Genomic DNA, 14997 nt, shown 5'->3' on the forward strand with positions numbered 1-14997 from the left:
CTAAAACTCAGCTCTGAAGATTTTATACTTTTCAAGGGGAAGGGATACAAAGAGGTGGAGACAAGCTAAACAAAGCATAGTATAGTACAGGAGTCAGCCTGGTAACAGAAGTTCCCAAGCCCTGATCTCATCAGCATAACAGTGGCTTTTCCCAGACTACATTTTTCACCCAGACCTTCACATTATCATAGAGACAAAGGCACAGCCTGGCCTTGAGATTAGCATTCACATTGACTTTGGGACCCTACCCAGTGGTCAGAAAGTACATAGAGACACAAGGTTAATGCCTCAGACACCTGAGCTACCAGACTTGATCTTCTTAGAATTTCACCAGCTTTACTTCAAAATGTTAAACCCAAATGTACATAACTCTTCCAGTTTATATACTATTACGTTGGAAGCTAGATTTAACATTTTTATAAATTTGTAATCCTACAGTGGTAATCTGTCTGTCACATTCCATAATGAACTTCAGCACATCTCCCTTCATGGTGGACTGCCAAAACCGCTGTTGACTAAGAACTGAGTGTGAGTTCCTCCTGGATGACAGACCAAGTTGAAGTTCAGTATGTCCCCATTCTAAGAATCTCGATTGGATTGAAGTTGGCTGTGAGGGGTGTTGCTAAGATCCAGTTCCGTATCCTTAGTGTGTCTAAGCTCTTAACTTCTAGAGTGCTGGTGGACACCAGATAACAAAAAAAAACCCTTCCTTATCATTCAATTCAATTCAATTCAATTTTATTTGTATAGCGCTTTTAGCAATTTTCATTGCCGCAAAGCAGCTTTACATAGTCAAAAGAATTATTTAGGTTTGTATGAAATGTGAATTTGTATGAATCAAAATGGTCAGTTTGTCCCTGGTGAGCAAGCCGAGGGCGACAGTGGCAAGGAAAAACTCCCTGAGATGGTAATAGGAAGAAACCTTGAGAGGAACCAGACTCAACAGGGAACCCATCCTCATTTGGGTGAAACAGAAAGCAGTAAATGATCTGCATTTATACAGTGTGTAGGGTGGGAGGCAGTTCAGCTATAATAGCTGATGTTAATTGATGTTAATATGGAGTCCAGGTAGTTATTGAAGACCCAGGTAGACTTGTAAGAAGTTCCAGTCATGAACTATCGAACTGTCAAGTCCCCAGAGAAACAGTTGCCAACACCAGTCAAGGCCAGAACCATTTTCTAGGTAGAGAATATGTGATACACACCACTGTTATTTGCATTGCCAAGCACAGTCACACTTTATGTACAATGCTGTCTTATTTCATATTTTGTATATTTGAAGTCTTTATTTAATCTGTATAGTTTTTGAATGTACTTCCTGTAGATAGGTTTGTCGCCTTGTTTATAAACAAGATGTACAGTTTTGTTACATATGCCTGTACTTTTGAGAGTTACCATCAGTCGTAATCAAATTTCTTGTTTATGTCACCATACATGGCCAATAAACCTTGTTCTGATTTTAATTCTGATTTATGCAACATACAAAAACTTTTCAGACAAAAGGACATTTAAGGCCTCTGTTTTAACAGTCTAGGGTAATATGTTTAAAACTGTCGATCAAACATGGAGGCGTGGTCAAATTAGACATTATAAAAAATATCAGAGCTGGCTTAAGTTATCATTTATTGGATAACTGCTGTGTATTGTTACTGTTGTGTCAAAGGCACAACCCACAGTGCTATTTTTAAATATGTTGACTTTTTAAAATGCTGTATTCATGAAGCTGATGGAGTTTAATTGGTCTGACCAATGTCTACATTTCGCCTGTCCAGAGAGATCTGCATCTCCTGCAGTTCATGTCTTACTGTATGTGTGTTCAGCTGCTGTGGTTCTGCTAACAGTGTGTGGAAATCTGCTCGTCATCATCTCTGTGTTTCACTTCAAGCAGCTTCATACACCGACTAACCTGCTTGTGCTCTCTCTGGCTGTGTCGGATTTCCTCATCGGTGCTTTATTGATGCTTCCAGAGTTAATCTGGATGATTGAGTCATGCTGGATCTTTGGGAAAAGTTTCTGCATCAGCTTTTGGTTAATTGGTGTCTTCATCATGGACTTCTCCATTTATAATATTGCTCTGATCGCTGTAGATCGGTATGTGGCTGTCTCAAACCCATTTCTTTACACATACAAAATGTCCGGGAGAATTATGTGCATTATGGTTTATTCAAACTGGTCTGTGTGTCTAGCATATACTATATCATTTTATTATTTTAATGAAGGCTCTAAGAATATTCTAGCGTGTCCTGGACAGTGTATTCTCTCCTTGAATCAAGATTGGTCTGTAATTGATCTTGTTTTTTCATTTATATTTCCACTTTCTGTCATAATAATATTGTATACTCAGGTTTTTCTGATTGCTAAGAAACATGCCACTGCTATCAGAGAGCTTAATAATCACACACAGCCTAAAACACAGAAAATCACCTCACACTCAATGAAATCTGAAAGAAAAGCAGCTAAAGTCCTCGGCATTCTAGTATCTGTGTTTTTAGCCTGTATACTTCCATATTGTATTTACAGTTTGTTAGGATATGTTATTGAACTACAGGCAGAAACATTTCATAAACTCATGATCTTGGTTTATCTCAATTCCACCATTAATCCGTTTCTTTATGCTATGTTTTACCCATGGTTTAGGAGGTGCATTAAAATAATTATAACTCTGCAAATATTCCAAACAGACTCTGCATTAATCAATGTTCTTTCATGAACTTTCTTTCTCAATTAATTTGTTAAAGATGCAAAAAAATAAAATTAAATCATAAAGTAAACAGAGATATGTTTAGATTATAACAGGGAAGGTCAATAATAGTACATGCATCTTAAGAATATTTAATGTTATGGGTTTAAATTATAATAAATTACATTTTGACAGCATAAAACACAAGTTCTTCATGATATAATTAAGGAGCAAAAAGCAAATCTTCTCTTTTTGTCCTGTAAAATGTGTAGTGTTGGAAGGAAAAATCAAATACTTAGATATCCAGGATAAAAAAGGATATTAGGTAGATGACAAACTTTTTTGTCAGAGTAAATAATGAAGTTTAATGACTCCAAAAATTGTAAAAAAAAAAAAAGATGGAAAAAAGGAATTACTTGAAGAGTGTAATATTCTAGAGAAAAATTTATTTAATTTAACATTACATGACATGGAAAAAAAATGTATAAAAAATGTGTTACTTGAGACTAAATGTGACCCCAAAAGCAGTGGTGGTTGGTTTATATGGTGTGTTTCAGCACCATCACCTTATTATTATTAGAAAAGAAAGCCTACTTAAACATGTTAAATTATTATTTATTATAGATAATAAATGCATGAAATGTACTAGTTGTCATCATTTATTAAACATTTTTTTATAATTGTATGTGATTAGTTTCTGAATAGATGGGTCACAGTGGCTCAGTGGTTAGCAGTTATGCTTTGCAACCTTAGGGGTCAGGGTTGATTTGCGTGTTATAGGTTTGATTTCTGTCTCTGTGTGCATGGAGTTTGCATGTTCTTCCCGTGCTTGGTGGGTTTCCTCCGGGTACTTTGGTTTCCTCCCACAGTCCAAAAACATGCAGATTAGGCATTAATTGCCTTTCACAAATTGCCCATAGTGTGTGAAAGAGTGTGTGTGCCCTGTGATGGATTAACACCCTGTCCAGAGTGTACCCTGTAATTCAGTTCTTAAAATGCTTATTTTTGATCATCTAATGCTTCACCTGTTGTATGTGGTTTTAAATGGTTTCACTACTGCACTGGGTTCTGTATGTTCCCTAACACACAAACACACACACACCAGCAAAGCACTAACATTCGCTGATGCTGCGCTAACATGCGCCACTACTACACACACACACACCAACACTGCACAAGCACACAACACTAATTCTACATTAATGAACTCGAACCTACTAATTCTATATAAACGTAGACCAGTGCTACACTTACACACAACTACATTAGATTAACAAACTCAAAGACTATACCCTGTAAATGCATCTTTCAACTATACAAATGTATGAAAAAAAGAACTTGTTTTGATTCCAGTTGCAATGCACTCTTGACCTTGTGTTAGACCCTATGGAAGTGCGTCCTGGGTTCTTTAAACCAATGTACCAACCTATAGGTTATAACTAATTCTGCGTTCATGTTTTGTCCAACTATTAACTATCTAGTTACTCAAAAGTACAATGACCCATAAATTATGCAGATCAACCTAAATATTAAAAGCATACTCACAAAAGGCTGCCACTCATATAAATATAAAAAATATATATAATTGGCCCCACAGTACTTATAGAACATAAAATAATCCAAGAAATTATAAATTAAATACATATAAAGTATTACCTTGGTTAACTTCCAAAGAAAGTTATAGGTGCAGGCCTGAATCGTTGCTTGTGAGTGTTGAGGCCTTTAAAATCAAAATGGCCCCTTCACGCCAGTAGCGCAACACAAAATAAATAACTACGTTTGTTGTAGAAGTTTTCGAAAGGGTCAATTCTTGGTCTCTACTCCAGGTACTTACTCCTTAAGCTTCTCTATGCAACTCTCCTCATGGCTTACAGTCCATAAGAAATGGTCTGCACACAGACCATTCGCTCTCACACCATCGGCTCAGCTGAGAACATCACAAACTGCAGAACGTCTTTATGCCACAATCTGTTCTGATTAGCAGGGCCTAACTGCGATGCATTTAAACACACCGCAAACTAGGTTAGTTCAACCGCGGTAAAGTTAGTTTTATATTCGCATATTTACGGCTTCAATAGCTGCTTAAATAAACCCGCAAGTTAGATACAAACATATACTGTACATATATTTCCTTTTTACATAGTCTTTTTCTTAATTAGGCACTTAACCCCATCAACCCCATTATTCTCTATGGAGCAATGAATGATTTAGGGATCATCACAAAATGCAGCGTATTAACACAAAGCATGGACCGATATTGATCTTCCCGATTTATTGTCACCTTTTTAAGTTTAGGGTCTACGATTTTTTTCTCTGTTTTTTTTTAAATTATTATTAGCTTCCTAATGATGGGTCATGGACCAATGCCACACATGCCACCATGCCATTAATTGCCCCCGCCCTCCATCTACATAGCACATCTTTTAATTTTATGGTCTATTCAGATTTTTACAATTTTACTAATTGTTTTTATTCTTAACCAAAAGAGAAGAAAAATTATCCATACCTTCATAAACTGCATAAAATTTACTTGTAAATAACTGCCGTTAATCTTATGTAGTGTTAATGTTATGGATGACAAGTGCACGGTATAGAAATTAAATAGTAAAATATGCAATGTAACATGTTATCTAGAGATCATGCAAAACATACAGATACAGTGGTGTGAAAGAGTGTTTGCCTCCTTACTGATTTCTTATTTTTTTGCATGTTTGTCACACTTTGATGTTTTAGGACATTAAACAAATTTAAATAATAGTCAAAGATAACACAAGTAAACATATCATGCAGTTTTTAAATAAGGGTTTTTATTATCAAGAGAAAACAGAATCCAAAACAATATAGCCCTGTGTGAAAAAGTGTTTCCCGCCCTTATTAAAGCACAACTTAACTCTGGTTTATCACACCTGAGTTTAATTTCTCTAGCCACACCCAGGGATAATTATTGCCACACCTGTTCGCAATCAAGAAAATATTCAAATAGGACTTGCTTGACAAAGTGAAGTAGACCAAAAAATCCTCAAAAGCTAGACATCACGCTGAGATCCAAAGAAATTCACAAACAAATAAGAAAGGAAATAATTGTGATCTCTCAGTATGGAAAAGGTTTTAAAGCAATTTTTAAAGCTTTGGGATGGCAGGGAACCATAGTGAGAGCTATTATCTACGAATGGCAAAAACATGGAACAGTGGTGAACCTTCCCAGGAGTGACTGACCAACCAAAATTACCCTAAGAGCACAGTGACAACTCATCCAAGAGGTCACAAAAGACCCCACTACAACATCCAAAGAACTGCAGGCCTCACTTGCCTCAGTTAAGGTGAGTGTTCATGACTCCACCATAACAAAGAGACTGGGCAAAATTGGTTTGTATGGGAGAGTTCCAAGATGTAAACCACTGCTGAGGAAAAATAACAAAGGCTTATCTCAGCTTTGCCAGTAAACATCTTGATAAAATACAGTGGAACCTTGGATTACGAGCATAATTCATTCAGGAAGTAGGCTCGTATTGCAAAACACTCGTAAACCAAATTTAATTTTTTCATAAGCAATAATGTAAACTTAAATTATTCGTTCTATAGCCCAAAAAAATTAAAACATAAAATAATTAATACAAAATATAAAGTAAAAATAAAACAAATTAACTTGCACTTTACCTTTCAAAAAAGTAAAAAATAAATCCCGGCAGATAAGAGTTTGTTTGTGCATGCAGGCGCCGTGTATGTGTGTGTGTGTGTGAGGCTAGAGTAAGTGAAGACTCTTGCTTTCAGCCCCTCCTGTCTTCCCCTTCTCATCTTACACATTAAAACTTTCTCCTCTCGTTTAAACACACACATTAATGGAAAGACTGTTGTTCTCTTCTAAATTATTAAAGCTTTTCCGCTTTATCTTAATGTTGCTCGCAACAGCGTAACAGCCCGTTAATTTATGGTCCTGTAATGATGAGATGGACAAACTGGTCCATGCCCGTTCTTTTAATTGCTGCATTGTGAGGTTATAGTACAAACTTTCGGGTGGATCCTGCACTTAAATCCAACAAAAAAAAAATACTGAAGAACAAAACTCAGGCTCTATATCCTAGCTTACATCTTGCATTCGCATTCACACACCGGACTGCATTACCCACAATGCATCTCCCGCACTGGACCACACTTCCGCGGTCATAAATCAACGCCTCTCTCCCGCTACACTGTTTTATCTGAAAAATCGCACTAAACATTGCTAATGACACAAAGTGTGTGTGCCTTAATTTCTGTGGCCGTGTGTGTGTTTGTGAAGGGGGTTCACACACACACACACACACACACACATAGCCGGCACAGTGTCAAATTACGCTTGTGCGCGCGCGCGCACACAAACACATGCACCGCGATGAGGAAGAAAATAGATTTTTAAACTCTGCATTGAGAATTTCTTTTGGTTTACTCACGCACACACACCTGTGTTATAATAAACAGTACACGCGCTGTATACATGCGCTTCCGAACACAAAATAAAATGTGTTTTATACACATACAGGGACACAGTGTTATAGTAAATAGTACACGCATGCACAGATGTTGATTAAACCAGTAAGAGATGAGCACAAAGACCCAGCAGGCGAGACGATTAGGCAGCGCAAGAGAGAGAAAAACCGTTGGCTCATTTGTGATAAAATGACGCTCAGGGTCGAAACAAGAAGTGCATGCGCGAAACATGATACTCGGTGCTCGTAAACCAAGACAATGCTCGTTTTTTCAAGTAAAAATGTATTAAAAATCTTTGCTTATCTTGCAAAACACTCAAACTGCGTTACTCGTAATCCGAGGTTCCACTGTATTCATTTTCATTAATGGCCAGGTGTACTACGAAGTGAAGACCTGTTGTTCCATTGTTCCCTGCATGGTGTATCTGCATGGAGAGATTGTGTGTGCACGGAGAGATTGGGTGTGTATGCGCGCGCGCCTCATACTGTAGGTGTGTATGCACGGAGAGTTTGTGTTAGTGTTTGTAATGTTACCTTCTCCTTTAAATGTGCTTTCAACCAACAAACTCTGGCTTCCAAACTCAGAAGGCTACGTGTCAAAGCCGATAACTGCTCCTTTGATCTGCTGGTTACAGCGGGGCGCCGACTGTTGATCAGTGTAAAGTTGCCTGTACAAGCCAAGCTCTTCCCCAAAAATAGTGTGAATGTCTACAACAATCGCTAATCATTAAAATGTTAATTAACCATAATCAATTAATTAACATGCACCTGTGGAATGGTCGTTAAGACCTTAACAGCTTACAGAAAGTAGGCATTTTACGTCACAGTTTTAAAAACGCAGGACACTAAAGAGACTTGTCTACCGACTTTGAAAAACACCCAAAGAAAGATGCCCAGAGTCCCTGCTCATCTGCGTGAACGTGCATTAGGCATGCTGCAGGGAGGCATGAGGACCGCTGATGTGGCTAGGGCGATAAATCGCCATGTCCGCACTGTGAGACGCCTAAGACGGCGCTACGGGGAGACAGGAAGGACAGCTGATCATCCTCGCAGTGGAAGACTACGTGTAACAACACTTGCACAGGATGGGTACATCCGAATATCACACCTGCGTGACAGGTACAGGATGGCCACAACAACTATACTATATTTACACATTAAGTTTACTGAAAGTAAAAACACTTGAAAGTCAGAGGACGTTTCTTTTTTTGCTGAGTATATATATGTGTATATGTGTACCAGAAATAACACAGATTTTTGACCCAGCATAAACAACTAAACGATGTGTGCCTAGCATTTTTTCGTGTATTACTACTAATGAATGGAGAAAGCGCAGTCAAAACCCGGAGATTCCGCATGCTGTCGTGTTGTATTCAGTGAGTAGCACATATTTTTGTGTTTGTTTCATTTCATGTCTGTAGTTTTATCAATAAATCTGCTCATATCTGCACACGCGTTTCTTAGCCTTTTGATTAAAAAGCTGCATGTGCAACTCACTTTTACTTTGCACACGGCAGTGTTTATTGTTTAGTGTATATTTAAATCGCAGAAAAACAATAAAACAATAATGTTTTAGGCTAACATATCATACATTTTGTATTTTTTGTTGTACTTAGTCTTTTTGCACACGCGCAGGTGCGTTACAATAATAATAAGAAGAATAATACCATTAATAATAAATTCGGAGCACTACTACTAATAATAACAATAATAATACTGAAAGCGCAGTCAAAGAAGTATCATCACTGAAGGAGAGAAGAATATGAAGAATAAATACATATCAGTATTTACAGTTTGAGCTCAACACGTTTATGAGCACTGTCGCTTGCTGTCAATGGGTGCCTTTGAGAGATAACACATTTTTCGCTACAGTAGACACACAATACTTTAGACTGAAACACGAATGAAGGGCATTTTCACAGCTTGCCGTGCGAGCCGTGGCAAGTTGCGGGATCGCTTTTCTCGAAACGTGCATTCCTAATGGCCAGATCTGTACACTGATATATATATACATACTGATGGACATTTCGTAAACATGATCGTACAGGCCATGGGAGATGTTTTTGGCTTAATATTCAAAACATTTGATTTATTCAAATCTTTTATTCTGAAAGTTTGCTCTATTTAGTTTAGGTATTTTAACATTTAAAATGTTATGTCTTTAACTGTAAAAAATTTGATTTTTGTCCAAATAATAAAAATGTTCTTTACAAGCCCTTATGCCATTATTTTTGCTGTTCCCTTTCAAAGGCTACACTCGATGCTGCGTGAAAACGCTATGGGAACATCTTTTCATGTTGCCGGTTGTGAAGCAGGTGTATTAAACATGCCAAATTTTGGCTTATATAACCTCGGTCAGGTGACGCCATCTGATGAAACGCACCTGCAGGTTATAAATAGGAGTGAACCGGAAACATTCCTCAGATCTTTTTGTCTTCATGACAGCCTAGTTGTGTTTTGCGTGTCTGTGTGTAAACCAGCAAAATAAGAAAGTGTTTAACTCACCGATATTGCTGAGTTTTAAACAAGATGTCCCTCCGTGTGTGATACATCCATATCGGAGGGTGATCTCTGCACTTACTGTTTCAATTAAAGTGCTTCGCTTTGGGGCTTACGCTTGAATCTGCCAGGTGTGCAGGAGAGACGAATTCCCCTCCTTTCTCTCGCGCACTCGCCAAATCAGAAAATTTCTCCGTCTGCTCTCAAGCGTGCCCTGGCACTTCTAGTGAATGAGCAGGGATAGACATCCTCTCTCGCTTATGCAGAGATGGAAATAGCCTTTAAGCACTTGAATTTAGATGGCAGGTTCTGTCAGGGGGCCGGGGGTGGACGCTTCCAGGCTATTTCTCTCCTGGGACATCATTCTTCCTGAAAAGCTAACACTTCCTTTTAAGCTGTGTAGACTTTCATTATTCCCTGGAGGGAAAAGCTTTTTAAGCAGCAGGTCAGGTTGGTGCTCCATTGCACACCATGGCGGTTTTGCAATAATCCAACCTAGAGGTGATAAAAGCATGAACTAGTTTTTCTGCATCATTTGGTGACAATATATTTCTTATCTTGGCAACATTTCTGAGGTGAAAGAGTGCTATTCATGTAATATTATCTATGTGTTCTTCAAATGAAAGGCTGGAATTTATAATCACACCGAGGTCTTTTGCTTGATGGAACAGAAAGGCCATTTAAAATCACAGTGTGATCAGAAAGCTTATTTGTAGCTGCTTGTGGTCCTATGACTAGAACTTCTGTCTTATCAGAATTAAGCAGAAGGAAATTAATTAACATCCAATCTTTTATGTCCCGTTACCTTAATTCCTACCACATTTTCTAATCTGTGAAAGAGAATACTATGATAAATAGTGTCAAAAGCTGCACTGAGGTCGAGTAACACAAGTATAGTGACACAACCCTGATCAGAGGCCACTAGGAGGTCATTTACTACTTTAATGAGTGCTGTCTCTGTGCTGTGATGAGGCCTAAATCCTGACTGATGCAGTTCATTAATTTAATTTCTATGTAGATATGAACATAGCTGCTGAGATAAAGGGTATGGAAGTATAATAGTGTCAAAATTCCTCAAAGCAAAATAGCAGGTTGAATTGATGAACTGAAAAAAACGTGTTGCAATAAAAATGTTTAAATTTTTCTGCATTGCAATTTGATCTGAATTGAAAAAAATCCTTAGAGCATTTACCATGTTAGAAATATTTCCCACTGCAATGTATTATACTTCCATAAAAGGGGGGTTTAATATCGGCCTTTAATTGAAAAGCTGACAGGGGTCAAGGTCAGGTTTCTTGATTTGTGGTTTAATAACTGCTAATTTAAGGGATTTAGGAACATACCCACTGCTGAGTGAACAGTTAATTACTTTCAAATACTTACATTTTGTTTTTGAAAAAGTTCATGAAATTCTCACTACTGTATGTTGTTGTTGTGGAGATTTCTGCAGTGGTCTTGTTTTTAGTTAATTTAGCTATGGTATTAAATAAAAATCTAGAATTATTTTAGTTATTTTCTATAAGAGTGGAGAGATACATTAATCTAGCAGCACTGGGAGCTTTTCTCTAATTCAGGATGCTCTCCTTCCATGCTATTTGGAATACTAACAATTTAGTTTGGCGCCATTTGCCGTTCTAATTTCTGAGCGGAGTTACATAATCTAAGGTAAAGCGGAAAGTTGACTCTAAATATTCGGTCGCCTGATCGAGTTCTGTGGGAGCAGACGGTGATCCAATCAAAGGTTAATAACTCTGGGAGATTACTGATAAAGCTCTGTGTGGTATTTGATGTAAACGTACATTTAGGGTGGTAGAGCGGTGCTGTGCGTACTGCTCTGCCCAAGTGTTCTGCAGTGAGGCTGTCTGCTGCCACAAAATCAATTAAACCTGCAACAGAATGAGTCCCTATTAATCTGTAAAGGAACAGTAAAGTATCAACAAGATACTGGAAAGGTCACTCAGCAATAAACACTGGGCAGTTGCTAGATCCTTTATAATGAATGAAATCATTGACCAATTCTTTGGCTACTTTCTTTAGGTGGTAATTCAATTGATCGGTATCTATGGGCTCTTATAACACTGGAGACAAATTAGGTTTTTCTTTTTTTTTTTTCCCACCCTGATTGAGGAGTAACCAACTTGTTCATTAATTCATTAGTTGAAGCCAATTCCCAGTATCAATTTAAAATTTTCTAATGCAGCCCTCTGCAATAATGTGGAATGTGCGCCTATTCATTCCCTCCACTGTGGCCACCAGTCTGTGAAAGATGAGGACATGAGGTGTTAAGCATATTCTACCCAGGGAAGAAAGTGGCTCCAGGAGGCTGCATCCTGAAAGGCCATGCACCTTAAAGGCCTCTCAAGTTCCTGGTTCATGGGTTTTGTTTGTAATCGTTAGTCTGGAGTGGGAATCGGAAGAAAGGCTAGGGGTGGCACTGACAAGCCCACAAAAGGCCTTCATGAATTGAGCAGAATTGAATGCCCTGGTCAGAAACAATGTTGAGTTGGAGTCTGTTAAATCAAAAGACATGGTTGATGATAAGCGCGGCTGTTTCCTTGTCAAATGGAACCATGGGTAGTGGAAAGAAGTGGCTGGATTCATAGAATCAGTCCACAATGGCTAGGATGCAGGTGTTGTTGTCAGCCAGTGGTAGTCCAGTAACAAACTCAATGGAGATATGAGACAAAGACAAAAAGGGGGGAGTGCTGAGAGGTAGAGAACTGTTGAGAGAGAGCATCAGGTTTGACATTTTTCTAGACATCTCTCCTACTATCTCTCCCACTCTTTTGCTCTCTCCTTTTCTCTCTCTTCTCCTCTCTTCCTCTTCCACTTTCCCCTATCTCTCCATTGAGCTGTACATCTCACTCCTGAGCTGCCAGTGATTCAGACCCCCTCTGGCCCTGTCTGACATTTCCTGGTGTCTCGCTTCTGGCTGGAAATCTCGTCACATGGATGCCCTGTGTGGCCTGCTTGGGATGCGTGTAGTGACTGGGGCCAGTTCCACTTTTCCAGTTATTAAGCCAGCTTAATTTGTTCCTTGTTGACCTTGCATGAATCTTTATGCTTGCTTAAAAATCGTAATGCTTACTTTCTACCTAATATATCCCAATGATATGTTGTATTACTATAAAAAGATGGTATTCATTTTACTTGTCAGTTACAATGACAATGTATGTCTTTCAATGTATGTTTGTTTAAAACTTGGTGCCTAATTGTGGGATTTTATTGGAGGAAAAAAAAAAATGTTATTCCAACAAGGCATTACATCATTGATATCATATTGCCATTCAAATTAGGAGGTGTGATCAATTATTAAACTATAAAAACACTAGAGCTGTTTGAGCCATACGTCATTTGATTGTGACCTTTTACATTTGCAGTTTTAAATAGTAGTATCTAATACATTGTGGTTTTCAAACTTTTTAAAAAATAATTTAAAAAAATAGATTTATGAACTTGACAGAGTTAAACCAGTCTGATCTTTGTATGCAATTCTCCTGTCCAGAGAGATATGAATCCCCTGCAGTTGATATCTTGTTGTATGTGTGTTCAGCTGCTGTGGTTCTGCTAACAGTGTGTGGAAATCTGCTGGTCATTATCTCAGTTTTTCACTTCAAGCAGCTTCACACACCAGCCAACACACTTGTCCTCTCTTTGGCTGTGTCAGATTTCTTTATTGGTGCTTTTGTAATGGTGCCGATGTTCAGTTGGACAATCGAGTCATGCTGGATTTTTGGGAGTGACTTCTGCCTAATTTTTTGGTTAATTAATGATTTCCTCACAGTCTCCGCTACTTATAACATCACACTTATTGCTGTGGATCGATATTTGGCTCTCTCAAACCCATTTCTCTATATAAGCACAGTCTCTAGGAGGAATATGTGCAAGGTTATTTATTCTACTTTATTTGTGTGTCTGGTTTATATAATTGCATTCTATTATTCCAATGGAATATTTACAGGTTATTTAATGTGTCCTGGAGAATGTCTTCTCACTCTGGGTCAGGTTTGGTCAGTTATTGATCTTGTAGTGTCATTTATATTTCCACTTTCTGTAATTATCATAATGTATACTCTGGTTTTTGTGATTGCTAAGAAACATGCCACTGCTATCAAAGAGCTTAATAATCACACACGGCCTAAAACACAGAAAATCACATCACACTCAATGAGATCTGAGAGAAAAGCAGCTAAAGTCCTCGGCATTTTAGTTTCTGTGTTTCTGGTGTGTTTACTTCCATATTTTATATATAGTTTATTGGGTGATGTTATTGAACTACAGGCAGAAACTATTCACAAAGTCGTTCTTGTAGCATATCTTAATTCTACCATTAATCCATTTATTTATGCTTTGTTTTACCCGTGGTTTAGGAAATGTATTAAATTAATTATGACACTGCAAATATTGCAAACAGACTCTGCCTTAATCAGTGTCTTTTCATAAATAATTGTCCCGCTTTTCTTTCCCTAACAATTATTATATTATATATAAAATCTACTTAAAAGTCTTATTATTGTCATCAGTATAAAACAATAGATAAAGAAATTTGGTTAGCTATTAAATTATTTTATAGATGGAACTATATATCAATAGTGGACATTTTACTTTTTACAGAATCTCAAAGGCTTTTAAAATATTTTTATTTTTTATCTAATATTATTATTATTATTATTATTATTATTATTATTATTATTATATTGATATATTGATTACCTGAGCCACTACTCTTTATGGTCAAACTTATATGGACACCTGACCATCACATCCATATGTGTCCATTTCAAAACCATGAGTGAACATGGGCTGGTGTAGTTTTTCACGAATTTTGAGAAGTTGCAATTTGTACTTTTGGCCACATGGTGTTGGTTGGATAAGCATCGGGTGTAGTTAGCATTTAAAATTATTTCGAAGGTCTTCAATGGAGTTGATGTCAGGCCTCAATTTTTCTTCATTAATCTTTGGAAACCATGTCCTTATGGAGTTTATTTAGCCACAAGGGCTTCTCCATACTAATGCCAATTGTAATGATATCCCAAAGATATAAAAATTTGTAAATTGGCAAATCTACAGTGTTGTAGTACCAGACATATAAGATTTGGATTTTAGACAGACTAGGATGTTGAATGCTTTTATTGAATTTGTTATTTATAAAAATACAAAAAAATAAAAATAAATAACAAACCCACAATCCAAGAGTGAAAGTGATTTTGCAAGTACACTTTCTTGGGAGAAAAAAACAAAAAGCATAAACCATAAGTTTATTATGTATTCATAATCCTAGAAACAAGTAAAATGATTTATGAAGCTTGCCGTAGGGAGTTATGAAACACTGAGCCTATATGTGTGCTTTAA

At 37.4% G+C, this 14997-nt stretch overlaps 2 protein-coding genes across 2 annotated transcripts; both read left to right on the forward strand.

The window, feature by feature from the left end:
* The first annotated feature begins 1717 nt into the window (after positions 1-1717).
* Positions 1718-2710, forward strand: LOC128517156 (trace amine-associated receptor 13c-like). Its single transcript, XM_053490954.1, has one exon. The coding sequence runs from the start codon at positions 1718-1720 to the stop codon at positions 2708-2710; it is 993 nt and encodes a 330-aa protein (XP_053346929.1).
* A 10385-nt stretch (positions 2711-13095) lies between these two features.
* On the forward strand, positions 13096-14088 carry LOC128545479 (trace amine-associated receptor 13c-like). Its single transcript, XM_053515774.1, has one exon. The coding sequence runs from the start codon at positions 13096-13098 to the stop codon at positions 14086-14088; it is 993 nt and encodes a 330-aa protein (XP_053371749.1).
* Positions 14089-14997: the final 909 nt, after the last annotated feature.

The sequence above is a fragment of the Clarias gariepinus genome, chromosome 2, assembly GCF_024256425.1.
Source record: "Clarias gariepinus isolate MV-2021 ecotype Netherlands chromosome 2, CGAR_prim_01v2, whole genome shotgun sequence".
NCBI lineage: Eukaryota > Metazoa > Chordata > Actinopteri > Siluriformes > Clariidae > Clarias > Clarias gariepinus.

Bases quoted from the DNA above. Each gene is read 5' to 3' on its own strand.
- LOC128517156 (XM_053490954.1), top strand. From the start codon at position 1,718: ATGAAGCTGATGGAGTTTAATTGGTCTGACCAATGTCTACATTTCGCC.
- LOC128545479 (XM_053515774.1), top strand. From the start codon at position 13,096: ATGAACTTGACAGAGTTAAACCAGTCTGATCTTTGTATGCAATTCTCC.